The sequence below is a fragment of the Camelina sativa genome, chromosome 18, assembly GCF_030686135.1.
Source record: "Camelina sativa cultivar CO46 ecotype springtype chromosome 18, ASM3068613v1".
NCBI classification, from domain to species: Eukaryota; Viridiplantae; Streptophyta; class Magnoliopsida; order Brassicales; family Brassicaceae; genus Camelina; species Camelina sativa.
In genome coordinates, this window is record NC_141897.1 from 6,716,890 (window position 1) to 6,744,633 (window position 27,744).

The 27,744-nt window shown below is 37.6% G+C and overlaps 1 protein-coding gene and 1 non-coding gene across 2 annotated transcripts; both read right to left on the bottom strand.

The window, feature by feature from the left end:
- Window positions 1-7,988: 7,988 nt before the first annotated feature.
- On the bottom strand, window positions 7,989-8,920 carry LOC147921625 (uncharacterized). The gene is made up of 2 exons (XM_087497759.1): window positions 8,827-8,920; window positions 7,989-8,509 (listed from the first exon to the last, which is right to left on the bottom strand). Exons 1-2 carry the CDS (start codon window positions 8,918-8,920, stop codon window positions 7,989-7,991), a joined length of 615 nt encoding a protein of 204 aa, XP_087353885.1.
- Window positions 8,921-21,964: 13,044 nt separating this feature from the next.
- LOC147921626 (small nucleolar RNA R71) lies at window positions 21,965-22,071 on the bottom strand. Its single transcript, XR_015589879.1, has one exon. It is a non-coding gene; the product is annotated as a small nucleolar RNA R71 (small nucleolar RNA).
- Between the last annotated feature and the right edge of the window lie 5,673 nt (window positions 22,072-27,744).

Consider the following 27,744-nt stretch of genomic DNA (forward strand, 5'->3'; position numbering starts at 1 on the left):
AAGATGATTGATGATTCGGAACCAGTCTGCAGTCCCTCAAAGATCAACTCGTATGAAGACCTTTCCTTGGGATTTAGCTCAAGAATTCTTCATCTAAGTTATTGGAAATTGTGTAAGCTTTGCAATGGAGGTGATTTCAGGCCAATCGGATGTGCATGTAAAGAGGTATACTTGTTTAAGTGGACATATATACAGCCAGAGTGAAGACAGGAGCCACACGCGGCCACGACCAACGGCCAAACCATGGCCTAGTGAAGCAAGCGGTCATGACCATCAGCCAAGCCATGACCGATGGAGCTCCTAGACGTCAAGATCAGGGACTATAGACGGGCAAGTCCAGCGGCCAAACCATGTCCGAGTGAAGCAAGCGGTCTAGCCCAAGCGGCCAAACGATGGCCAATGGAGTTCAGTCGAATGGAGATCAGGGAGAGTAAGTGGCCACACCAAGCGGCCAAGCCATGGCCGATGGAGCCAAGGGGCGAAGCCATGGCCGATGGAGCCAAGCGGCCACACCAAGCGGCCAAGCCATGGCTGCTGGAGCCAACACCACACTTGTTTTAGTTTTGATCCGGGTTTGACCTAGTTTGTTTTGGGTTGATCCGGGTTCTCTTTTATTTTCCTATAAATACTCTAACCCTATTAAGGGGAGACTTATCTTTTGTGTATCTCTTGTTTAGCAGCCACTTAAGGTTCTTAAGCTCATCTACTCTTGGTTTGTTCAATGATTGAGTACTTCTAAGTTTTTAATAGCAATTTCTCTTTCAAATCTCTTAAGCTATAATCTCTTATCATGATTTAAAAAAGATCAAACTATTTCCTTTGTGTGATCATGATGATGAGTGAGTAGATCTTGTAGAACTTTGGGCTAGGTAGATTAGGGAGATAAATGATTGATCTTTGATGTCTAGGGCTTTATTTTTGTGTTTCCTATCTTGTTTGGTGGTTATAATGCTAGATCAGCCTTGATCATGTTCATTCTAGACTTTAGGAATTTCATGCCCAAAAAGTGTTTGATGAAATTCTTGAACCAAACTATTCAAGAGCTTGGCATTCCTAGCCAATGGAAATTGATGATTAGGGTGCTTAGTGGTATTGAGACTTGTTCTTAATGCATGCTTGCCTTGTGATTGCCTTTGGAAAAAGTTGATTATCACTTGATTAGCATAGGAATCTCTATCATAGAAATGGATTGATTTGCATTAGTGTTCTTAGCCATAGGATTGTTCTTGATTGTTGCTTTGACATCTAGGATTGATTAGCTATTTTCAAGTTAGTTACCTTGCTCAGGGTTCACTTGTTTAATTTTGATTTAAAGTTTGTTGCTGGTTGTGTTCTGTTTCTTTGAGTTTGCATTGTTTTGATTTGGCTTGTTTTTTTATTTTTGAATCAGTTAGTTAGTTAAGATTGTAACAAAGAACCAATTCCTGTTTAAGAATAGATTAAGCATCTTTGTGTAATCTTAGTGAGTTGATTAATGCAGATTGTGGATTGATAATTTAAGTAAAAGTACTACATCAATACATATTATAAAACTAAAATACAACATTGCTTATATTTTTAAAATAAAAAATAGTATATCTAATTCATCAAAGATTTGTTTGCGCTGCACATTGACGCAGAGACAATCTATTAAAATCTAAGCAATCAAAAATATTATATCTTATTTAATATAATATATAGCTAAAAAAATTAAAAAGTTAAATCGAGATTTCTAAACATTATCGCTTCAATACAGGTTTTGTTTTATTTTTAGGATTTTACCAAATTTATATGAATCACAGATTTGAACATTGTATCATGTAGTCAAAACGGATTTAAATCAGAGTATGAAACTAAGTAAATGAAATGTAGAAGATTATAAAATGTAAAGCACGGGAACTATCTATACATTTCCATGTGCTAACTATCTAGAATGAAATATTCTTCAGTCAAGATATACTTATTATAGTTGCTTTTTTTTTAAAAAATTCTTTTATTTTTCAACACATTGCTTATATAATATATTAAGAATTGTCTAACATTTAAATAATGAAGAGGCTTACATCATGATATCAACTGAATTTTTCCTTTTTTATTCAAAAATAATAATTCAGAATACATTTATTCATAATCAACTCAGAAAATCTCAATTTATAATAAACATATTTTAATCAACTAAAATTAAAAAAACTACTTTCGTCAATAGCATCAATAAAACAAATATTCATAACATTAATATTAGATTATAACATATGATATTTGAATAACTAGAAACCCAATCTTTCTTACATATAATTTTAACCATAATTTTTCAAAAACATCTACACAAATGTTTTTAATAGAGAATCGTAAATAATAATTATGGTCCATCATAATATTACTTTTCCTTAAATAATTATTTTGATCATTCGAAATAAAAAATAAAAATAATTATCCACAGAAAACTATTAAACTTCCACTATCTAAACAATGTTAGTTACAAAATCTGAGAGGATTTGATATATATAATTTAATATAATAATATGATCTACAAATCGACTAAACTTTCTATCTTAGGAGATAAGGGTGTCAATTGGGCCTAAGGCCCGCGGGCATGGCCCGTTAAGTATCATAGCGGATCGGGCATCGGCCCTTAATTTCATGCCCAAAAGTTGGCGGGTCTTGCGGACTCGACCCGTTTGGTTTGCGGGTCAAACGTATTTTGTCCGCTCACGACCGCGATCATGTGGGTGGTCCGAAATTGCCAACATCGCAGAGTTCTCGGCTAGCCTCTGTATGATAACCCTTCCCACGGACCCCACTAGCCCACCGCTAGCCGTCCCAACGGACCCCAAGCTGGCCCTGTAGGGCATCGATCCTAACCCCTCACTGTGGACATCCAAATCCACCAGTAGGTTATTGGTGCGCCAGACGTTCCTCAAACACTGGTCCCCACCCTTTAACAACCTTCCCACAGGACAAGTTGTCACCAATTGACTTGCACATTTTTATATCACAACCCGTCCCGTGGAACCCACTAGCCCACCGCTAGCAGCCCCAACGGACCCCAAGCTGGCCCTGTAGGGCATCGATCCTAACCCCTCACTGTTGACATCCAAATCCACCAGTAGGTTATTGGTGCACCAGGCGTTCCTCAAACACTGGTCCCCACCCTTTAACAACCTTCCCACAGGACAAACTTTCACCAATTGACCTGCACATTTTTATATGACAACCCGTCCCGTGGACCCCACTAGCCCGCCGCTAGCCGCCCCAACGGACCCCAAGCTGGCCCTGCACGACAACGATCCTAACCCCTTATTGTGGATATCCAAATCCACCAGTAGGTTATTGGTGCGCCAAACGTTCCTCGAACCCTGGTCCCCACCCTTTAACAACCTTCCCACAAGACAAGCTGTCACCAATTGATCTGCAGGTTAAAGGGTGGGGACCAGTGTTAGAGGAACGCCTGGTGCACAAATAACCTACTGGTGGATTTGGATATCCACAGTGAAGGGTTAGGACCGATGCCCTGTAGGGCCAGCTTGAGGTCCGTTGGGGCAGCTAGCTGTGGACTAGTGAGGTCCGCGGGACAGGTTGTCATACTTTGAGAGAGGAGTAAATTCACGGAGAATAGAGGAGATCCATGTCAGTTCACAAGCGGTGGTGACGAGAGCTCCGTCTCTGCTTCTGTTAAACTTAAATGGTAGCAATGTATCCTCACTTTAAAATTTGAGCTTTGAAACTTTGGGGTAACTTATGTGTTTGGTCTCCTCTAACGCTTCTTCAAGCAAACTGGTTTATGATTTTTTTATGGTATCCTTTGGGGTAACATATATATATATATGAACCTATGTGCTCTTGAACAGTTGAACTTGTTGTGTTTGTGGAGCTGGAACTGGAAGAGATGTTTTTTGCTTCTAAATCTGGAATTTGGTTTTAGAGTTTTGATTAGAAAGGGTAACCATTATGCAGAAGGTTGTCTCTTGTAGTCTAGTTTTGGTTTTTCCGTTCATATTGTTTGTTTCTTGTCTAATGAATTATTTTATGCTTTGGCAAGATCATTCTGGTAATTTTATATGATCTTTTTGTATTTAAAAAATGCAGAAATGTTAATGGGCTTTGAAGAAATAGATGGAGATGATGATTTCCAGGAGAGTTTGCTTGCCCTTTCTGTGTAGAATCGTTTGATAACATTGGTTTGTGTTGTCACATAGATGATGAACATACTTTAGAGTCAAAGAACGTTGTATTGCTCTCGATGTATTCTACCATGCAATTCTTTTACATCGATAATGTTTTAAACAATCAAATTTGTTGTTTTGCAGGTATGTCCTGTTTGCTCTCTAAAAGTGGAAGTTGATATCGTAGCACACATAACACTTCACCATGGGAGTTTATTTAGGATATCCTTTTTATTTAATTTATACACATATAACTTAAACAGATTCTCTTAGTTCTTACCACATTGCTCTATTGAATTCCTTAATGAGAGTTTTACTTGCAGCAAAAGAGGAAGTCACGAAAAAGTGGTACCAATTCAACACTTTCAATTCTTCGGAAAGATCTAAGAGAAGGAGATATACAGAGGTTGTTAAGATTTACTTCTCTTATTGGTTCTGTTCCTCCACCAAGTGGAACTCCTGATCCTCTAGTGTCGCCATTTATATCAACTACACGAACGCAGAGTTCTCATGTGACACGCCAAACCAAAAAAGTATCCGAGGAGAAACATATCGAGCGGTATAGTTTCTACATCAGCTTCTTTATTAGTTTCTTTTAGTGTTTTGAGAAGGTTTAGTCTCTGATTAGCATTTGGACTTGTTCAGCAAGAGACAAGTGTGCATCTCACATGTCTCATCAATAAAACCGAGAAGAGAGGAGGCATAAGTCAGAGTTTGCTCTTCCGAGAATCTCGTATATATATATATGAACCTCTGTGTTGTGCTTGCCCTTATAGTCTAACTATGTAGGCATGATAAAGATTTGAATTACCTCCTTGCTGGTGCCAATGTTATCTTCCTTGTCCATTATAGAGAAGGTATACAAAGCCTGTGACACAACTAGAAGTGGAAATATTGGGGAATTGATAAAAAGTGTTTTCCATCATGTTAGACAATGCTACTAACAATGACATAACACAAGTTATTATGAAATATCAGCTTATGGTGCGGAATGATTTGCTGTGTGGAGGAGACTATTTTCATGTGCGATGCGCAACACATATTCTCAACATCATTGTTCAGATTGGCCTGAAAGATATAGAGGATACATTGGAAAAGATCAGAGAGAGTATCAAATATGTTCAAGCTTCTGGAAAAAGTGAGGTATTGTTTGGAAAATATGTTGAAGCGGTTGGTCTACAGTTGAAAGCGGGCTTGATTATGGATGTGAAAACTAGATGGAATTCAACATACAAGATGCATGATAGGGCTCTCAAGTATCAAGCTGCCTTTGTTAATCTCAAAGTGATTTTTTGGAGCCTTTTGATGAAATCACTAATCTGATCTGAGGCTCAACATATCCAACTTCAAACTTGTATTTCATGCAAGTTTGAAAGATCAAGAATTGGTTTATATTGAATTCACAGAATCAAGATGAAGTCATCAGAAGTATGATTGTTCCAATGAGAGAAAGGTTTGATAAGTATTGAGAAGAGGTTAGTTATGTCTTTGCAATGACTATAGTGTTTGATCCAAGGTTGAAGCTAACACTGATCAATTATTGTTTTGAAAAGAACGACAAGGGTTCTGCTCAGATAAAGAGACACGTGTGAATAAGTCCATTTTTACATCATCTTCTACAGAGACACGTGAAACTAATCATCAAACTGATGAGAATGAAGGAAAAAAAGTAGTTTTGGCAATTATGATGTAAGTATTCAAATTCTCACTCTCTTATTCAAACGTTTGTATGTATTTGCAACTTTTTAACCTTCACCATTATGATTCACCTTTCTAATTATGGTTTTACGTAGGCTATGAAAACAATTATATTGCAAATTTAATTACGTAGGCTATGAAAACAATAACGTAGACTTTTTTGTGTGGTTCAGGTACAGTTTTGGTTTGTTTTAATTATGTCTTAAGTTGTTTGAGAAATGTGCATTTTTTTAGTGTTCATGTTTTGTTAATTTCTTTTGTTTAAATACTGAAATTAGTTTTATACATTTGCAGGATTTTATTAACTTCCGCAAACAAACTGTTGTTACTAATAGAAAGTCTTCTTTGGAAATGTATCTAGATGATCCGCCTATAGACATGATAGAGTATAAGAGTTTGGATATTTTAAAATATTAGAAAGATAACTCTCAACTGTTTGGAGAACTGGCGTCAATGGCTTGCGACCTCCTTAGTATACCAATCACAACAGTAGCATCTGAATCTTCTTTTAGTATTGGAACTCGAGTTTTGAACAAGTACAGAAACCGTCTTCTCCCAAAAAATGTTCAAACACTAATATGCTGCCGCAATTGGTTAAAAGGTTTTGAAGCATATGAAAATGGTAAGTTAACAATTTTCACAATTTGGTATTGTGTAACTTTTAAGTGATTTATATTTATCTTGACATTCTTCTATTACTTTGCCATATGTAGAGGAGGATGAAGAATTTGATGAAGATGAGACAATACCTTCTTTCCAATCAATTGTTGATGATGAAGCTTGATTTGGTTGAAAAGACATCCTGACCTTGAAATTTATGTTTTCAGCTTTCCATTTCAATATAATACTTTAGTTTAATGTTTCATTTTAATACTTTGGTTTATTGTTTCAGTTTACTATTTATTTGATTTAAATTCAGGTGAAACATCTTCATTTGTTGTTTATGGTTTTACTTGTTTTGCTATGTTGATGTTAATCCGCAGAGGGAGTCTCAATGTTCTGGGACATCACATTATTCAAACGCATAGTTGTTATATAGTTGCATTTTTGTTGTTCACGGCACAGGCACGGTCGTACGAAGCTTGGTGGAGGAGAAGAAGAAGATGCCCGCGGGCATGCCTGTTATTCCGCAAACCTAAGCGGAGCGGGCATGGGCACTGATATGTCGTCTATGGCAGACCTGTCCGCGACGGATCACTGAAAAGATGGGACCATCACGGTCAGTATATAGGACCATCACAGTCAGTATATATATATATATATATATATATTAACAAATTAACTTATTTGATACTTATAAATATTCAAATTTTATGATTTTGCACTCAGATCAGTGAGTTTTAGTAACAAAAATATTTTGTTATACTCAATTCTACCTTCCACTCATATAATTTTCTTGCACTTTAATTCATTTTTTACGTTGACTCAATACCGCTACAAATTGTAAATCGGATCACGAGTAAATAAGAGTTTTTTTTATTCTAGCAATTCTAAAAATTTAAGAAATGATACCCAAAACCTAATAATGGTTAGTCGTTAAGTTTATTGTACTGACTATATTCGAAACCGGAGTACGAAACTTAAATTTATAAATTATTAAATACGTATAATATATCAAATAAAGATAATAATATTATTTTCTAACTAATAAATCAAAATTTTCGTAAGTGCGGGTTATCATCTAGTTTGCAAATGACATGGCATCCATATCATTATGGATTCTTTTACTTTTCACCACCAATAACAAATTTAAAATCTTCCAAACATTCATGGACTTATAGTATTTAAGGGCATCCACAATGAGGGGATATATTTTTGGGTTCTAAAATTTTTTAATTAATATAATTTGTATTTTTGGTTGAATAATAACTTTGGGTATTCTAATTAAAATGTGCCCCTCCAATGGTGGGTTATAATATTGAGTCTCTTAATTTGATTTTTTTTTTGAAAATAAATAAATTAAAGTACAATATGAAATTATTGCACATTAAGATTGATGTTTATAAAACTATTGCATTTCATAAAATATTAAACATAGAAAACATTAAAACATCATAAAATAGAAGTACAAATCATAAAAAGTGAAAATGATTAATTGTATCCTCCAAATTTTGCCCAAATATTCTCAACAAAATCATCTTCAACTGTTTATGTTTTTTCTCGATCACAAACACTCAAACAAATGTTCATCATAGTGGAGACACATGAAGGCGTGGTTGTTGCTAAGCTGAAATCCACTTCTGAAGTTCGGTTGGACTCCATGTTTGTGAATTCGGATTGATCAAACTGAGTGTACGCACCCCATTCTTCTTCTACTATCATATTCTGCAGTATGATACACGCCCTCATAATATTTCCAATTTTTATCTTATTGCAAAGAAGAGCTGGATTTCTAACTATGGCAAATCGAGCCTGGAAAACTCCAAAAGCACGCTCGACATCTTTACGTACAGTTTCTTGATGTGAAGCAGATAAAGACTCATTTGGAGTTTGCAGAAGTGAAATAGATTGGATAAAAGTAGACCATTTTGGATAAATACCATCCATTAGATAGTAAGCCAACTTGTATTGGTGTCCGTTGACACTGTATTTAACTTTCAGAGCTTGGCCGTTTAAAGTATCATCAAAAATGGGAGAGCGCTCAAGAATATTTATATCGTTTAATGTACCTGGAGGTCCGAAAAATGCATGCCAGATTTAGAAATCATGTGATGCTACAACCTCTAAAACGATTGTTGGCTTGCCAGAACCACGTGTATATTGACCGTTCCATGCGGTTGAACAATTCTTCCACTCCCAATGCATACAATCGATTCTTTCTATCATCCCTGAAAATACGCCTATCTATCCAATATTGAGTAGTCGTTGAAGATCTTCTGGTGTGGTCTTCGTAAGTACTCATCTCCAAAACAATTTATGATTGCTTCAACAAATGTCCCAAGCATGAGAACGCTGTGGTTTCAGCAAGTCAGAGGTATTCGTCAACCGCATAAGCTGCTGAACCATATGCCATCATACGAATTGCTGCTGTACACTTTTGTAGTGCTGAAAGCTTCAACCGTCCTGTAGCATCTCTTCATTGTTGAAAGAATGGAATTACATTTCCTAGTCGCTCAACGATACACATGAACAATGGCTTGTTCATTCTAACTCGACGTCGGAAAATTTTGGGAGTGTATTTTGCATCTTCACTGAAATAATCGTTCCACAAGTGGGCATGGCCGACTTCACGATTTCTTTCAGTGTAAGTCCGCTTCATATTTGGTTTGGGTGGTTGTTGATGTTAAACAGGTGGAGTGAGAAGAGATTGCCAAACTTGATCAGAAACTTGGTTACAAACTTGATTAAAGCGTTCATCAATGGTGTCATCTAAATTATTGTGAGAAGAAGATGCTATTTTAGAAGAAAAGGGAAAGAAAATATAGAGAATGTTTGATAAGTTTGTGAATTTGTTGTGACAATTTTGTGAACCAAAATGGCATTTACGTTTCATAAGACTTGTACTTGTTATAATTTATGGTGTCGTTACAAATTTTGTGGTATGGTGAGTTAAAAAACAAAACATGTACTTATTAAAATATGTGATGTGTGTCACAAAAAAACAAAAGAAGTGTACTTCTAAAAAAAATGTGGTAGCAACTATGCTCTTGTTCCATTACTGCAAAAATATAAACAATACTTCATATAAAATATGTGGGATTCGACAAAAGCTGTTTGGTCACAGGAGAATATTGTGTGTGGTGAAGCTCATAGGTGACTCTTGTGTGTGGAGACTCCCGTGAATGGAGAGCATTGTTGTCCTTTATACTGAAACTGAAAACACAAGAGAGAAGCCGATTACATAACATATTCAAGTTAATATAACAAACTAAAACCGATTACATAAGTAAAACCAAATAACATAAAGAAAACGATTACATAAGACACAACAAAGTAATCATCAAAGAAACCTAATACATGTTAACCATCTACGTCACAACAAACCGATTACATAATACCGATTCAAACTGATGACAACATGTCATCAATAAGTTTGTTCTCTTGAAGCTTTTTCCGATTCACTAAGTGAATCTTTGTTTGCAATTAGATTTTCAAGCATCACATGCTTGCTATGCTTCTCTTTCATAGCAAACTCCAACTCTTTCAAAGCAAAATCCTTTTGCTTCATCTCATACATCCTCTCAACCTCTTGCATCTGAAACGCCAACAAAGCTTTAGCATCTCCCTCTACATCCGTTTGAGTGTTGATGTTCTTTTTAGTCTTTCCTCTCTACAACTTTGCAGCCTTAACACCAGTAGGACGAGGCAGTTCATCTTCGACATCAATCACCGGTTGGGAGCTTGAAGGGTGTGCGGAACAATCCTCACACACCCATGTCCTTTTCACTCCAGTCCCTTTAGGATATGTGGACGCACACCACTTCTGATCGTATCTAAGCCTCGTCAAGCATGCTCCAAGGTGAATTTAACGTTTTGGTCATTGTGTGCTAGCTTCATAACGCCATCTTCATTCTGCCCACTAGATTTCTCCCTTGTTGCAACTTCATAGCATTCAACGAACTTGCACACAATGTCGTTGATCTTACTCCAGCGCTGCTTATAATGCTTGACTCTCTCTTTGGTCGACCAACAACATTCGGACATTTTCCAACGTTATCCGCAATCCTTCCCTAAAATGCTCCACGTCTTTGCTCGTTTGAAGTTATAGGATCCCTGCTCGTGTTTAGCCAAGCGCTGACAAGTATCACATCATCTGCTGGTAACCATGTATGCCTTGATCTACGGTTACCAATAGGGGATGCAGCTGCATGTGGGACGTCGGAACATTGACTCTCATATGGAGAGTCAATGTGGTTAGGTGTATAGTGTTGAATTTGTAGGAGATCGAAGAAGCCAGCAGAGAAACGATATGGATTCATAGATTCCTCTGAATCCATAGCGTATTTCTATGTGTGTGTGTTAGAAGGATAAGGAAGGGTTAATGTTGTGTGTTTTGGTTCTATCCGATTAATGTTTTGTGTTTTGTGTTTTACTATCAAGTGTTACCCTTTTAATTACATTGTTTACCCTAGTGGGTTTAAGTTTTCAAATTTAAGTTTGTACCTAAACTACAACAGCCACACATTTATCACTGAAGAGTAACAACCAACAAACCCTAAACCATCACACAATAAGTATGATGTCGACTTCACTAGAACATAAGCAAAGCAAGAACCCTAAAAGTTCTTACAACCAACCCTCAACCCTAATTTGCGAACAAAATCCAAACGAACCTAATTCCTTAACTAATCGCGAATTCATACTACTAAAAAGAGAAACTTAGCCTCTGATTCCAACTGCATCAACCTTAACCGAATGAATCGACTACAAACTCAAATATCAAACCAATTAATCTAGGAGTCGATTCAATATCCTCTGATTGGCCTCTCCAGATTCAATCTCCTCCGCTTCGGATCTAATCCGACCCCAATCTTCCATGATTCTATAGCGTTTGATTCCTTCTCCTTCATTTAAAAATTCTGGACTTCGATCGAGATCGAAAGAGAGAGAGAAAGGAAGAAAATATTTGATCTCGTCAAAAACAATTTTCTACTTCTATTTCTTGCTTGGCCAACGAATATGTGACACGTATGGGCTCTTATTCCATAAACGAGTACACTAATTTAGAGACTCTCTTATATTTTTTTTGATTTTACTGTTTTTTTTTTCTTCTCCACTAGAACCTCTCTTAAAACCCCCCATTGGAGATAACCTAATACAATTCTAACATTTTTTTTTCGCAACCATGCATACTAACATTGATTACAAAAATGATATGTAATATGAGACACTGCAGCATTTGGATCTTGAACCACTAGATGGTTTTTACAAAGATAGTTTGCATGTGGCCGTCGGTTTCAATAATAGTAAACGATATTACGTCGTAAGATTAGCAGTTTTACATTTGTTTTTGCTCAGGGCAGCCCAATAATGATGTGTTTGTTTTTTTACAGGTGAAAAAATCAGAGCTACAAAAATATGACTGGTTACTTTATATTATAATCATTTATCATCTAACCTCTAGCTGCGTCAATGATACATATGGACTATATATATCCTCAAAACGTATGTTAATTGTTGCTATTCTTTTAAACATTCATTACGTATATAAATAAATAGTGTTGAATGTTTTTGTTTTTAAATGGGATGTAGACTTTGTACCAAACCCAATGGCCAACTTAATTATGTACCCATCCCTAGCAGTTTTCCACTTTCTAATTTTGTGTCAATGTACACATGGTACACATATGAGTATAAGATCCCATTCTTTGTGAAAAAAGAAAATGACAGTGTTATTATTATCAGAGCAGACTGTCTAATGAAGCGAATAATGTGACGTTGTCCTGGGTTCCTAAACTACTTATGGTTACAAAAAAATGTGTATTTTGTTTTAAAACAGGGATATAATGTAGATGTTTTATCTCACACACATTGTATTAATATTCTTCAGAATTTAGTGAACACACTGATTGACCACACTTGTCTACAAGCTAATTTTTTGAAAAGTTTCGATTAATTATTAATAATTAAATGTTCTATACTAGTAATATTAATTTGTTCTCTATAAATTTGTTGTGGTTTTGCTCCAAGTTACTCATAAAACCTTATAAAAATATTTATTTTTGGAGTTTTATCTAAAATATCTTGGTGAGGAATTATAAAGACTGGATAATTGCCCTTTTCATAATACATGAAGACTTGTCATCTTAAATGTGTTTTAAAACGTTGAATTTTTGGTGAAAACAACTAAATTAACAAAATAAAAAATAAGCTAAAAATAAGCAAAACATAAGTAAACTATAAGCAAAAAAAAAAAGAAAAAGGTTTTAAGTTTAAAACATGAAAAACATAAATGATTACTTATTACCAACTGCACATAAAAATGTACATAACAGTACAAACCACAATCATTCAATTGATTAAGAAGGGACAGTTGTGTTAGTGTAGAATTGGAGATCATCTAGCAAAATTGAACTGTCCACCTTTGTTGTATTTCTACCGTACATGGAGCCATTCTGCGAGCAACACGTGCGACATATCCTTGAAAGGTTGCACCTTCAAGTAACGATCTAGCGGCCATTGATGACGTGTGAATACCATTCCCTTCACTATCCCTGGATATTCAAATGTATCAGACTGGTCGATTGGACCCACAGAAGTTAACCTACTGAGAAGCCCCTTAGGGCATGGGCGTAAGTGTACATCATCGCAGCGGATTTTGAAATTGATTGAAGGTAAACTTCGTACCACTGAGTCTTTTCTTTGAATTTCGTTGGCATCTCTTGCGCCATATGAATGATGAAAGTCGTTCGTTCTGCATAACTAAGAGGAGATAACACAGTAAGAAACACAACCGCAGAGAGAAGCATGGAGAGATTTTTTTTGGTTGTTGTTTCAAAAATGTATTATTGTTTCTTAAAAACTTGTGTCTTGACGTTAACATCCATTATAAAGATGCATGTGAATTTGGGTTTTGTATTTCCAAAAAGTTTGTGGGTTTTGCTGATATTACACTATAGGCTTGATTGGCAAAGTTTATAATAGAGCATTAACATTACGCAGCATGAGCAGTAAGCTGCATAAGCTTTATGCTATTCATGCTGCAAGCTGCATAAGCTTTATGCTATTGTATATTAATATCATAATATCTGATTGGTATAACAATAAGCCTTTTAGACATAAAATTACAAAATTAAACGTTATTATACAATAGTAATTAGATTAGTAAGGATAAAATTATATTTTAACACTTTAAAAGCCTTAAGCTTATGAAAAGCTCCATTAAAGAGCATTGAGCTGTAGAGCATATAGGAGAATTTAAAATCTCTATATGCTCTCTTATATGCTCAATTAATAAAACATGATTCGATGTTAGAAGGCATTTTATGTAAACAAAATTAAATATAAAAGTATATGTATAATATGGTTTGAGACACAAGTATCTTGACCCCAGATTTCTAATACCGTTATTTGTAGCCGTACATGAAAAAGTATTTGCATGGAGCTTCGTAAGTCCACTATAAGACATATTATTATTTTTAGTCTAAATGTTAAGATTTCAAAACATCTTAAGTAAAGTATCTTAATACATATTATATTCGTAATTTTGAAAAAAATGAAATTAAGAACTTCTTAAGAAACTTTAATATTTCATAGGTCCATTGAAGGTTGTTAAATTTGAGGTTCTTAAAATTTGAGGTTCTTAAAAATATTTGGCTTCATCACAGGCTTTTTACCTTTGGCTTTTGTTGCCTTAATACCAATAGGACCGGTGGCTTAATGATGTTACGTGATGGCGCCATTGTAATGCTCTCGTTTTGACTCTGAAATCCAAACTAAAGAAGAGAACACAACTGGAATCAATCTCATACGACTATGAGAAAGATAGACAGGGAGAGACATACAATACAATGAACTCAATTATTTCTCAGTTATGATGAATTCAAGAAACATAAGTAAGAATCAGATATTTTCAAACAAACCATAATTTTTAGAAACTCTCTCATCGCCACAATAGCAGTACACATACACATTAAGCGTTTAGGAGAAACGATTTATGTCAATATAAATTCAAGAGGCCAGTTATATTAAAATCCATAAAATTAATGATTCATGTCGATCTACTAATTTAATCAAAGAGATTATTACCTAGAGAAACGATTAAACCAAACAATTCAAGAATTGACCACTTCAATCTCCGATTTGGTGAAGCAAAAACCCTCTCCAATTGATGAACATTCACCGTCGATAGCGTCGTAGTCAATCGAGATGATGATATCGCCGGTGAAAGACGCTTTCCCCACTGTTATACCTGTCAATTATACAATCTTCTCTCAAGCTTTTCCATTCTGATCTATCGATATTGAAGAGACCAGAGAGGAGAGACAGAGAAACGATTAAGGAGAGAGAGAGGAGAGCAAAATAAAATCGGGAAAGAAGAAAAAGAAAAAAAATATCTTTTTTTTTTACTCCAACCAATCACAAACCAACACACCCATGGTTCTTAATGTTCTTAAAACATCTAAGCTAACAATCGATTCTTAGCAAAATCAGATTATTTCCATTATAATTAATCTGCTTTTTTGCTAAGCAACTTGTAAGATATTCACTAAGATGCTTTGATGGAGATACTCTTATAACTTTTATTAATTATAGGACAGATTGAAACGCATAACATATCAAATTGGATATTTCGAATTATATTTTTTACAAGAACGAAATTAATTCATACAAAATCAAATTCTCAATCAAATTAGGAACGCCAGACAACTTGTAAGTATATATTATCTAATTAAGTTGATTGAATTAATCTATATTATTAATTGGGAAATACTCCAGCAGAAAAAAAAATTACAAATATTCCATATATTGCCCCTACACCCAAATAAAGGAAGAAGAGAAAAAAAATGTAAGGGCAAAGATGTAATACAATAGGTACAAAAGACGGGGATCTGATCTATTTGGGATTATGTCATTCAGATCGTAGATATATTAGACGTGTATCCAAACATCCTCTTCTAATAAATTGTAATCTTTTTCCGTATCATATTAATCAGCTAAATGAAATCAAATTATTAAATGCATATATTTTCTTCTGTTAATCATAAATATTCTCATTTCTAACAATCACAACAACCCTTTTCAATTCATTGCCTTTCGTTCTTCGTAATTAAATAGGCTATAAACTATACACGACAACAGTTGGATCGTATCCATAATCTTCTTACTATGCAGTTTTATATCAAACCCACAATTGAATCAAAAATATAATATCTTACATTGATCGCATCGAATATTCTACCTTTCACCCAAACCTAAGTTCAACTGCTATAAAAACCATAGAATACACTGTAAATCATAAAATCATCAACCATTCATACAAACAGAATAGAAATTCACCTTTTTAATCGCAATCATGGCGGCCACCGATGGTTTTACACATGTTTCCGAGCTCAAAGCCTTCAAAACAACCTGGAAGATAAGAGTCAAGATCTGAAACAATCCAACCCATTTTTTTAATAATAATAATATAATGAAATACCTCATAATATTTAATTATAACCCAAACAATAGATCAACAACAAATCAACATGCGAATCATAACCAATATAAACTAGCAACCTAGCATACTTCTAACATGGTTCCAACAACAAAATAACATAAAACCAACACAACAATCGAGACCCTAGATCATCTTTCTCCTCATCGCCATGATTTTCACGCTACATATGCATTACCTGCACCACAAACACAATGAGATGCGTGAATATTACCAGTAATACCCATTGAGGCGATCCTCCCATCTACGAGCTATACACACAAGCAAATCAAGAGTACAACCACAAATAAAACATAAAAAACCAATCATTGAACATGTCACCCAATAACACATTCACCACACCTACATCATTACACAAAAGAAGTCATACAACCCAATCGCTCAGATAAGCTCATGGTCACGGACTCACCTTATCAAAAGAAGTCATACAACCCAATCGCTCAGATAAGCTCCTTCTCTTTCTCCTTTACACCAAATAACCAAGAGTTATCTTTCTTTATCTCCCTCTCTCTGATAACAATGTCGACAAAAGCACAAAAGGAGAGAAGGTATTGAAATTGAGGATTTTTGGTTTAATTAAATTAAACTAGGATTTAATTAAACCGAAATTAATTAAAATCTACTCCTCTGGTTTAATCAACACAACCTAAAATATAATCTCGGAACACGGATGTTACAAGATCGTCCATAGATGGAAGCAATATACAACATACACTAGTGAGACAATAGAGATGATATTGTCTGATTCTGCAGTAAGTTTCTCTCCTTTCCTTAAAACTTATAACAATATTTACTTCAATCAAGAAAAAAGATTATAAGTTTTAATAACTATGTTTTATATTCCATGATAGGATTCTCTCATTCATGCCACGATTAAGAAGCATCAGTTGAACAAATTCCAAAGGCTTATTGTTTTTAATGAATGGAGAATAATTGAGAATTTTCAACTGTCTTGATCCTAAGTGTTTGAAAGATAAAAATGATCCTATTTTCTTTCAACAAAGAGCAATCTTATGTCCGACCAATGACGATATTGCCATAATCAATGACTTGATCAGCTTGAAGGTTAGTAATATTTATGTTTTCTAATACATGTTACGTTTTGAAAATATCTAATATATATTAAAAAATAATAAATGTTAAAATTGATTTGTAGGTGTAACAACCCGTCCCATGGATCCCACTAGCTTCACTGCTAGCCGCCCCAACGGACCCAAAGCTGGCCCTGCAGGGCATCGATCCCAACCCATCACTGTGGATATCCCAATCCACCAGTAGGTTATTGGTGCGCCAGGCGTTCCTCGAACCCTGGTCCCCAACCTTTAACAACCTTCCCACAGGACAAGCTGCCACCAATTGATCTGCAGGGTTCGAGGAACACCTGGCACACCAATAACCTACTGGTGGATTTGGATGAATAATTCTATTTCACGGTGAGGGGTTAGGATCGATGCCCTGCAGGGCCAGCTTCGGGCCTATGGGGGCAAGCTAGCGGTGGGATAGTGGGGTCAACAGGACGGGTTGTCACAATAGGTGAAGAAATGACATACTTAAGTTCAGATTCTATTGATCCAGCTGACAAACATTTTGAAAATAATCCAGTGCTAACACCTGATTGCTTAAATAGCCTAAAGGTATATGGAGTCCCAAATCATAAAATTATATTGAAGGTAGGTTGTCCAATAATGTCGTTAAGGAATATAGATCCCAGAGGAGGTTTAATGAATGGAACAAGGTTGCAGATCACACAATTGGCTGAGTTTGTTTTGGAAGCTATTGTGATTACAAGAGATTGAGTCGGCGACAAAGTCCTCATTCCAAGGATATTGCTCACTCCTTCAGATACTAAAATACCTTTAAAATACGGCAAAGACAGTTACCTTTAGTTGTTGCTTTTGCAATGACTATTAACAAAAATCAGGGATAGTCTTTGGATTATGTTGGATTATATTTGCCGAGGACATGTTTTTCACATGGTCAGCTTTATGTTGCAGTCTCAAGAGTGACTAATAAAAAAGGATCGAAGGATTTGAAGTAGATAAAGAAGGAAAACCTCAGAAGGAAACAAATAACATTGTATTTAAGGAAGTTTTTCAGAATTTGAAGTGACCGGTTTCATGTAGGACACATTTGTGAAGGTAACTATTATTGATTAACTCTTTTGTGTATTTTTTAAATCTACACTATTTTCTAAGCTCTGTTTCCGAAAACATAATTTGATTGTGTTATAAAAACAGGATGTTTTCAAATGATGTGAAGACTGTCGAGGATGGTGAAGTGGTGGAACTAAATGAGTGAAAGAGTTTCATGGATTGGTATGGTTCTAAGCAAACGTTTTGTTTTTAAAAATTAGGTTGTTGTTGTAATAATTTAGTATGGTTTTTTTATGTTTGAACTAAACCTACTGTCTCATCAGTAGGTTTATTCTCAAACTTTTTTCCATACTATTGATAAATTTTATTTAATATAATTTATAAATACAAACTTTGGTAAACTTTTATAAATTGTTAATATAAACTATTTAATTTATATAACTATTAAACATTTCTAGGAGAAAGTAAATTTTTTTTGTTGAATTAAAACTTGATAGTACTTACCAGGATAGTGTATAAAATTCCTCATTACTACACGTCCCATTTTGTAAGTTAGTTGAAACTTTGGCCAAAACCAGAATTACCCTGACAAGTAAACAAATTTCACATTAGTTTTGTTAAATGAAAATGAACACTATAGCTGGTGTTCAACCAAAATACAATTCTACAATTTTAAACACTAAACAAAACAAACAAATTAACAATCAAATATACCTTAAACTTGTTAAAATCTAGTATCTTACAATGAGACATAGGTATCTTTAAATCTACGCATCTGCTTTCTTATCATCTACGCATCTGCTTGTGTCGTTGATCTACGAACGTTAAACAATCCATTAGGCTTTCCCTCCCCGATCCGTTTAGATCGTATGCTTGAGATCTTCTCCATAAACTCATACCGTGAGGATCATCCACACCAGATAAACACAATGTTGTTTCCTGAATATAGAAGCAGATCAAATCATATGTATCCAACTACGTATTCTCTATAGAACAGAACAAATACAATTTGCACTTATTACAAAAAAACAGAAACTCACTTGGTAATTCTTTCTTCCTTATGAGACTGAAACGAATAGTTGATAGCGGCTTGTAGATTGCAATCTCCTAAGACGGAATTTCACCCCTACTATGGTGTAAGTAGCTTTAGTGGGTGTCTATAATACATGATACAACTATCGACTCTGTATTGACACCTTACAAAGACCCAAGCAAACCTACTATGAGATTTCCAGAAATTCATTTTAGAGAAGAAGAAGATTGAATCAAATTCAATCTTTGTTTCTCTTGTTTGTTGTTCTCTCTTATCGTTTCTCTCTCTTATGTTCTGTTCTCGACAAGTTGTTGTCTTTATATATTAAACCAAGGGATGCTTTAACCAAGAGATGCTTAACCAGTGGATGCATCTCTTCTACCAACCGGTGCTTACATAAAATTTAAAATATATGTTAACCATATTATGTTTATGTAAATAAATACCAACAATACCCCACATTTTCTTAGTCAAACTCAACAGTATCCCACATTTGAATAGAAAATAAGTTTCAACAATTTCTAAGAAAATAGAATCAATATGCTTTGGTAAAGGTGTCTTATGAGCTAAAACCTTTCTTAGCAACAACTTATCGGACTTACTTTGTGGGTAATGAACTCTAGTCTTGAATTAATCACATTTTATAGTAAACCGAGACAATAAGTGAAACACATATATCATCATCTCATTTCTAGTCTATACCGTTGATAACTCTCTAATTTACATGTTTTTAACATCCTTTTTTGTTCATATTTTGCATTGTTCATACCCTTAACTTAGCATTTTTAGGTCATTAACTGTAGGAATTCACTTTTAGGTCATTTAGGGTGTTGCATTTTTGCATTTGCATATTTTGGATGAAAACAGGTTCTTAAGAGCCTCAAATGGTAAAAAACAAGGACAAACCCGAGCATGTACCCGAAGGAGCCATCGAGCTGGAAGAAAAAGTCCAAACCCCAACACGATCGAGGAGGATCCAAGAGCATGAAGAACAACCCGAGGATCTACCCAAGGACGAACTCGACCACATCCTCGTGTACCACATCGTGTAGACCCTCGGGCAGGACTGGGAAGCTAGGTCAAAGGGGTATCCATATATAAATCCCTCCTCATCTTCCTCGCAAAGCAGCACACCGCAGACCCTCAAACCAAAGAGCGAGAGCTTCTGTGAGAGAAATGAGCGACTCAAACACTTTTCCCTTTTGTTTTGGATTTTATTTCATAACTTTTAATCATTTTCTTTAGATTTCTTTCTTGTACTCTTATCCCTCTACTTTATCGTTTAATATAATGCAATTTTCCTTCATATTTGTTGTTTTGTTTCTTGCTATGATTTCCGAGTAGTGAAGTAAAGTTTCTAGGGATGGGATAGATGATTTTGTGTTCTTGATCGGTTAGGATGTCTTAGTTGATTGAATATGTTTAATACATTTCCTTCTAGATTGGTGTTCTTAATGCTGTCAACAAACCGAAAGGGTGAGATTAGATCTAAGGTGTTTTACCACCAAGAGGTGTAGATGAGATGCTTGAATCAACCAATGCTAGAGGTTTACTCACTTAGCCTAAGAGATTAGATGAGTATGGGGTTTACTGACAATAATGAATCGAATCTTAATGCCTGCTTGGTCATGTTTCTCCAACGAGAGTTGGGTAGGGGAGTGATCAAGGTTGATTGTTTCTATCACGAGAGTGTTTTAACAAGATTTTAGAGATTCATTGTCTAGGAAATATTTGCTTGAGGCATGTAAGACATCTGTACTGGTTAGGAACACTTAGGATTCGATTACCCCATCCTTAGAAGCTTTCGTATTTTAATTGCTTGCATTTTCATTCATCACTCGATCCCTTACCCGATCAGGTACACGATACCCTGCATCGAGTAACCCCTCGAGTTGTTCATATTTCATTTGCTTAATCGATCACCCCCACCCGATCCTGTACTCGAATGCTTGCATCGAGTGCTTAGGTCGTGTGGTTCTTTGTTTATACTCTTCTTTTATTATTTTAGGATTGTTAGATAAAACCCATAATTGCTTGGCTTGACTTGCATTGTTCTGATTGCATCCTTCCTGCTAGCATAAATAACCATTTGGATTGAAAACCCTTTGTACTACAACTGCATAGGGAATTGATACCCTGGGTGAAAAACCTACTATCAATTTGGCGCAGTTGCCATTTGGTTGATTTTATTTTGCTACGTTTAGGATTTCAGCACTTGCTAGATCAAGTTCTTTTGTTTATATTGGTTCGGAGTCCGACTTGTTTGCTTTCGTTCTTGTTTGTTTTCAATCTCAAGTACAACCCGAGCACCCACTCGACCCGTCACTCGATCGCCTGGATTGAGTAGACCCTCGTGTACACACACATTTACTTTCTTGTGCATACAAACACGATCCAAAGGTAGCCAGAACCTGAGTCCTTTCATTGATAACATCGACAGACCAAGGCTACTCAGACAACAACAAGTTCAACCGCAACCAGCAATCATTGAGGAGACAATGAACAATCAAAACGGTACACCAGCTCCTCAAGCAAGGACCAACATAGGAGCAGGAGATGCTCCATCTACTCACACTCAAAGGAATGGCATTGTGCCACCTGCTGTCCAGAACAACAATTTTGAGATCAAGAGTAGTCTAGTCCAGATGATACAGAGTAATAAGTTTCATGGATAGCAGTGGAGGACCCATTGGATCATCTGGATGAATTTGATAGGCTCTATAGCCTCACAAAGATAAATGGAGTTAGTGAGGATGGATTCAAACTAAGGCTTTTCCCATTCTCTTTGGGAGACAAAGCACACATCTGGGAGAAATCACTGCCCAAGGAATCCATCACCACTTGGGAAGCGTGCAAGAAGGCATTCCTGGCTAAATTCTTCTCCAACTCCAGAACCGCAAGGCTGCGAAATGACATTTCCAGCTTTGTTCAGAAGAACAATGAAACGTTCAGTGAAGCTTGGGAACGTTTCAAGGGATGCACTACCAGATGTCCTCATCACGGTTTCAGGAATGCTTCATCGTTGAGTACACTTTACAGAGGAGTGGTCCCCAAGATACGGATGTTGTTGGACACCGCAAGCAATGGTAACTTCCTCAACAAGGATGTTGATGAAGGTTGGGACCTAGTGGAGAACTTGGTTCAATCTGATGGCAATTACAATGAGGAATATGATTGCTCTGTGCGATCTACGGGAGAGAAAGATGCCAAGTACAAGAGGGACATGAAAGCCCTCAATGACAAGCTCGACAAGCTCCTCAACCAACAGCAGCATGTTCATGCAATATCAGAGGAAGATGTTCATGCAATATCAGATAGAGGATGTTCACTACATCAACAATCGGGGAGGTTACAACAAAGGGTACAACAACTACAAGCCCAATCCTAATCTGTCTTATTGGAACCCAAATGTTGCTAATCCTCAGGACCAAACTTACCCATCTGCGGTTCAAGGGAACCAGGTACAACAGAAGCCTTTCGTCTAGTACAATAAAGGCTATGTACTTAAGCAGCAGTACTCTGGCAACTACAACCAACCACCTGGATTCCAACAACCTCAAGGTCCGCAAAACCAATCACAAGAAGCTGAGTTACGCGGCCTACTTCAGCAAATGATTCAGAATCAGGCTTCAGCATCTATGGACATCGCAAAACGGTTCGCAAAGATGAGCAACAAGATCGACTCAGGATACAATGATTTGAACGCAAAGTATGAATCGCTCAATACTAAGGTTAGATACCTAGAAGGCCACCACAACAACCAACAGGCTCCAAAAATCAACCAACTCCCAGGAAAAGCAGTTCAAAACCCTAAGGATTACACCACTGCCCAAGCCATCTTCCTTGATGATGACTATGAGGATTACCTCACTGAGGACAGTGATGTTTAAGATGGGGAGGATAGGGATCACTCAATGATAAATGAGGCCAAGTACTACATATCTGAGTATGAACCCGAGCCTTCACCCGAGGAGACTGATCGAGTTGATGATCGAGCACTGGTTGGGGGATCACAAATCGAAGAACCACCCGAAGCAGAACCCGATGACCTACCCAATGAGGGTGATCGGATGATTCATCGAGTAGATGTTGAAACGAGAGGTCAGCCTCAACCACCTGTAGCAGCAGAAGGGGAACTAGAGGAAAGGTTTAATGCTGTACTTGAAATCCAACTGGAGGCGCTTGCAGAGCGTATGGCCAAGCGTAGAACTCCACCTCCTAAGCTTCTGCCACCACACAAACTTCGAGAGGAATCCGCCAAGGAGGCAGCTCGGTTGGAGAATGAGGTTAAGGAGGCTGTCAAGGGGATTGGGTTTGAAATTCTCAGGAGTGGAGTGTGCTTAGATCCTGAGCTGCGAATCGATGAAAAATTAGAGGATCCTGGCTCCTTTACTTGGCCATGCTCGATAGGACTCCGAATTTTCAAGAATTGCTTTTGCGACCTTGGAGCTTCAGTTAGCATTATGCCACTGTCAGTTGCCAATAAGATGGGATACACCAGTTGTAAACCAAGTAGTCTGTATTTGGTTCTGGCTGATAGAACAGTCAGACATCCTATTGGGATCCTAGAAGACTTGCCACTCAGGATTGGAAGGGTGGAAGTTCTTACTGATTTCATGATCCTTGATATGGATAAAGAACCAGAAGATCCACTAATTCTAGGAAGGTCATTCTTGGCAAAAGTAGGCGCTGTGATTGAGGTGAAGCAAGAAAAGATCAGAATTGAGCATGGTGAGCATTTCAAGATGGAGTTTGATGTGAAAAAGGGGATTAAGAGGCCAACCATTGATGGTCAAGTTTTTTCTACTAAGACAAAGCAGACAAAAGTCAAACATCTTGAGGAAGTCAACACCGCATTTGCCATGGAACCTGGACAAACCCTGGAGAATCAGTTGAACCAGCCTGCTACAGTGGAGAGGATTCCATAACCTCTCCCTGAAAGAACCCATGCTTAAGGAGCATGAAGAGTCAAGCTTAGTGACTTTAAACAAGCTCACTTGGGAGGAAATCCCAAAGGTATCTTCTAATTCTAGTTTATTTGTTTTATTTATTTTTCTCTTTTTGAGAATTTAAAAAAAAATAAAAAAATAAAAAAAAATAGAAAAGTTAGAAAGGGAAATTGAGGAACTCGAGGGTCAACCCGACACTGTACTCGACGCGCCTGATCGTGTCCCTGCTCGGGTGGCGAGTGGAGTCTGAATTCCACAAGAAAGCCCACTCTCGGTGAAGCCCAACCACCAACCCTAGCTTATTTAAGGGTTTCGAAACGCTTCTCCCTCATTATCACCGATAAGTCTTCTCTCAACCCTAAAGCTTTAAGTTTCCATAGTTTCTACTCTCTCTCGATCTCAAGTCTCATTCGATTTCTTTGGGAACTAACCCTATTAACCTCGAGGCTTAGCTTTTCCTTCTCCAGGATTCAAACATGGAGTCAAACGCGAAAACCTACCAAAGGAAGGGGAGAAGATCAACCTCCGCCGCTGCTACAACCGGAGTTGATACCGCTGAACCTCGAGAGTCCCAAGGGAGAGGAAACATTCCGCATTCCCAACTGCAGGCTGGACGTTTTGCTTCCCTAACGTGATGCTCAACCCGATCCGTCACCCGATCCGGTGCTCGAGCAACCGATCGAGTAGACCACCAAGTTCGCTCACCGAGTCCAATGGCGAGTGCTGTTCGCCGATCTCCTCGGTGTAGGGACCTATCTACGTCCGAAAGAACCCTTACCGACCCCATGGAGGTCGATTCTGATGCTGGTGGAGAAGAGCAAGGGGAGATCCAAACCTCTCGATCAAGGAGCAGAGCTGCGGTTGCAAGAGGGAAGAGACCGGCTTCAGAGAAGGCTGAGAAGGTAGCTAAGAGAGCAGCTGAGGAAGAGGATCAACAAGAAGAGGAGGAGAACCGAGATAGAGAAGAGGAGCAGAGAGAGAGAACACGCCAAGCCTCGCGGAGGCTGAAGCAAAAGGAGGTGGAGACTCCGGCAAGACTCTTCAAAGTCTTCTGGAAGATGAGCTTCGTTCGTACCTGATACCCTCATCGTGAGACCATGAAGCAGTTGGGGATCGCTAGAGATGTTGAGTTCTTGTTTGACATGTGCCACCTGGGCCAAATGATGCGATCCCACCTTGAAGCCTATAAGGAGGAGACGGTCCACTTTCTCTCCACTTTGAAGCTGCACTACTTTGAGGACCACCCGACCCTGCTACCCGATGGGGGGATCGGGTTCATCACCTTCTCCGTGAGAAAGAAGGAGTATCGGCTCACTTTCAAGGAGATGGAGAAGTTTTATGGTTTCAACGCTGGTAATGGAGAAGGAATGGAGGTTAGCAAGGAGGAAATGAGGTCCCTATGGCTGACAATAGGATACAAGATCCCCTACAAGTCCACAAGCTCTGAATCCGCTCAAATAAGGAGCCCTGGCTTGAGGTATTTTCACAAGTCCCTCGCATGCACTCTTTTTGCTAGAAAGGAGACTGGGAATGTGAATGACCACGAGCTCCAGCTGCTGGATGTTACATTGTGTGAAGTTTTGGACAATGCTAGGGATGGTACACTGCTAGTTGGAGATGTTGCGGATACTAGCATGGTGTTTGTGCTGCTCGATCAGTTCCTCTAACTCAAGTCATGGGCCGTTAAGAGAAGAGAAGGAGGCGGAGAGATCTCCATTGGAGGATTGGTCACACCGATCTTGGTGGCATGCGATGTGCCCTTGAAAGGAGTGGTACACAATCCGAGATGGCTGGACGTAGACTACTTTGTGTTGGCGAGATTTTTGGCCTATGAGAGGCCTAACGACATGACGCTCTCCAAGTTCGTCCACCCAACCACCGGAGCCGCCCAAATGATCCTACCTAATGTAATATGCACCAAGGTTCGACTAGGAGACAATATCGACTTTGCACCGCCTTTGGAGGAGTTGTACAACCGGGAGGAGGAGTCCGAAGCTGAGAAGAGAGAGGAAACCGGTCAAGGACAGGGAGATACCTCGGAAGATTTCGATTTTGAGGAGTATGTGTGCTCTCAAGAGAATCGGATGGCTGAAGAGGATGAACAAGTATTTGGTGAGAAAGGTGAAGGATCTCACCGGTTCGGTGAAGACTATGGGAGGTCAGATCAAGAGCTGCAAGACAAGACAAGCTGTGCCTCAGCTCCTAACTCGGCATACGCACCAACTTGGATGGGGAAGAGCGGACCGCTAGGGCAAACTCGAGGACTGCCACCTCCAGAGCCCTACCGAGCATCATCATACGAACCCCAAGCAGAGGGAGATGTCACCCGACCAGAAGCATTGCGGGAAAGCCATTCAGACGCCTATCCGACGCCTAACCCGATGGGATACACGATGCACTACCCGATGCACCCATCGAGCACACAATCTGGTGATCACTCAGGATTTTTCCCTCCGCCTTACCAGATGCCATACATGATGCCTTATATGATGCACCCTGCGAGTGGCTATACGGGTGATCATTTTGGATCTCTTCCGCCATACCCATCATACTACCCGATGAGCTACGCGGTACCCCCCTCGATCAATCCCTCGGATGCTGGTCCGAGTAAGTCGTCCATGCATATCACCGAGCTCTTTGATGAGCAAACACCGGCACCTGCTGAAGCAGGAGACGACCCTGGCTACACGTTGGCGAGTATGGAGGCTGCTGCAACCTCCTTCTTCACCAACCCATGAGGTACCCAATTCATCTGATCTTTGTAAATAACATTGCATTTAGTTTCTTTCATTTTGTGTGATTTTTGGATTCTCTTTCCAACTTTTATTTACACAGAGACTGTGTAATTTAAGTTTGGGGGAGAGTCCTAGAATATTTTTAACATTATATTTTATTTTCTTAATTTTCTTATTTCAAATTTTTGCATGCTAGTTTTATTTATTTGAGTTTGCATCTATGTGCATCGAAAAACCCAAAACAAAATAATAATAAAAAAAAGGTGATCATGTAGTTGCATTTACATATTAGGATTGAGTCTAGTTTGCTTCATATAGGATTGTTGCATATGCATCTTAGGGGACAATGATTAAAATTACCTTGTTTAAAATCAAACCTTAGGATTGAAGCTATAGCCCTTAATCACAGTTCATTGTTGCTAGATCAATCTTTGGAAAAAAATGAAAAATCTTTACTTAGAATCTTGTGTCTTTTGAATGCTTCCTCCACTTGTTTGAACTTTGGAACATGTCTATATTATTGGATTTAATTTGAACTTTAATTGTCTTGCTTATGGAACTTGAATACTTGCTCATGGTAACTCTAAATTCGGGTTAGCACTCCATTTTACCAATATTTTTCGTTTAACTCGATTTATTTTTCCTACCCATGAACCCAAACCTTTATTTCAAACCTTGTTGTGAATTGTTGAGTGAGGCCTTTTTCATTGTGTTATATGTTGTGAAACCTTGAGAGTATTGAGAACGACAAAGAACTGCCTCTTGATTTAGCTAAGTTAGAATTTGAACTAGCTAATAGATTCGGTTTTGAAAGATAGGTGGTTAGTATGTTTATTTGGGGTTGGGTTGAGGAATATATATATATATATATAAAAGAGAAGTCCCTAAGGTTAGAATCAATTAGCTCTAAGTCTCTAAGTAAAAAACAATATAATAAGAGAAAAAATGTTTGCTATAATCTCCTAGAAAGAAAGAAAAAAAAAACATATATACAT

Excerpts from the sequence above, each read along its gene's own strand:
- LOC147921625 (XM_087497759.1), bottom strand. The coding sequence starts at position 8,920 with ATGAAGAGATGCTACAGGACGGTTGAAGCTTTCAGCACTACAAAAGTG. Across the intron at positions 8,510-8,826 it reads ATGGTTCAGCAGCTTATGCG|GTACATTAAACGATATAAAT; the intron begins GTTGACGAATAC and ends TCGGACCTCCAG.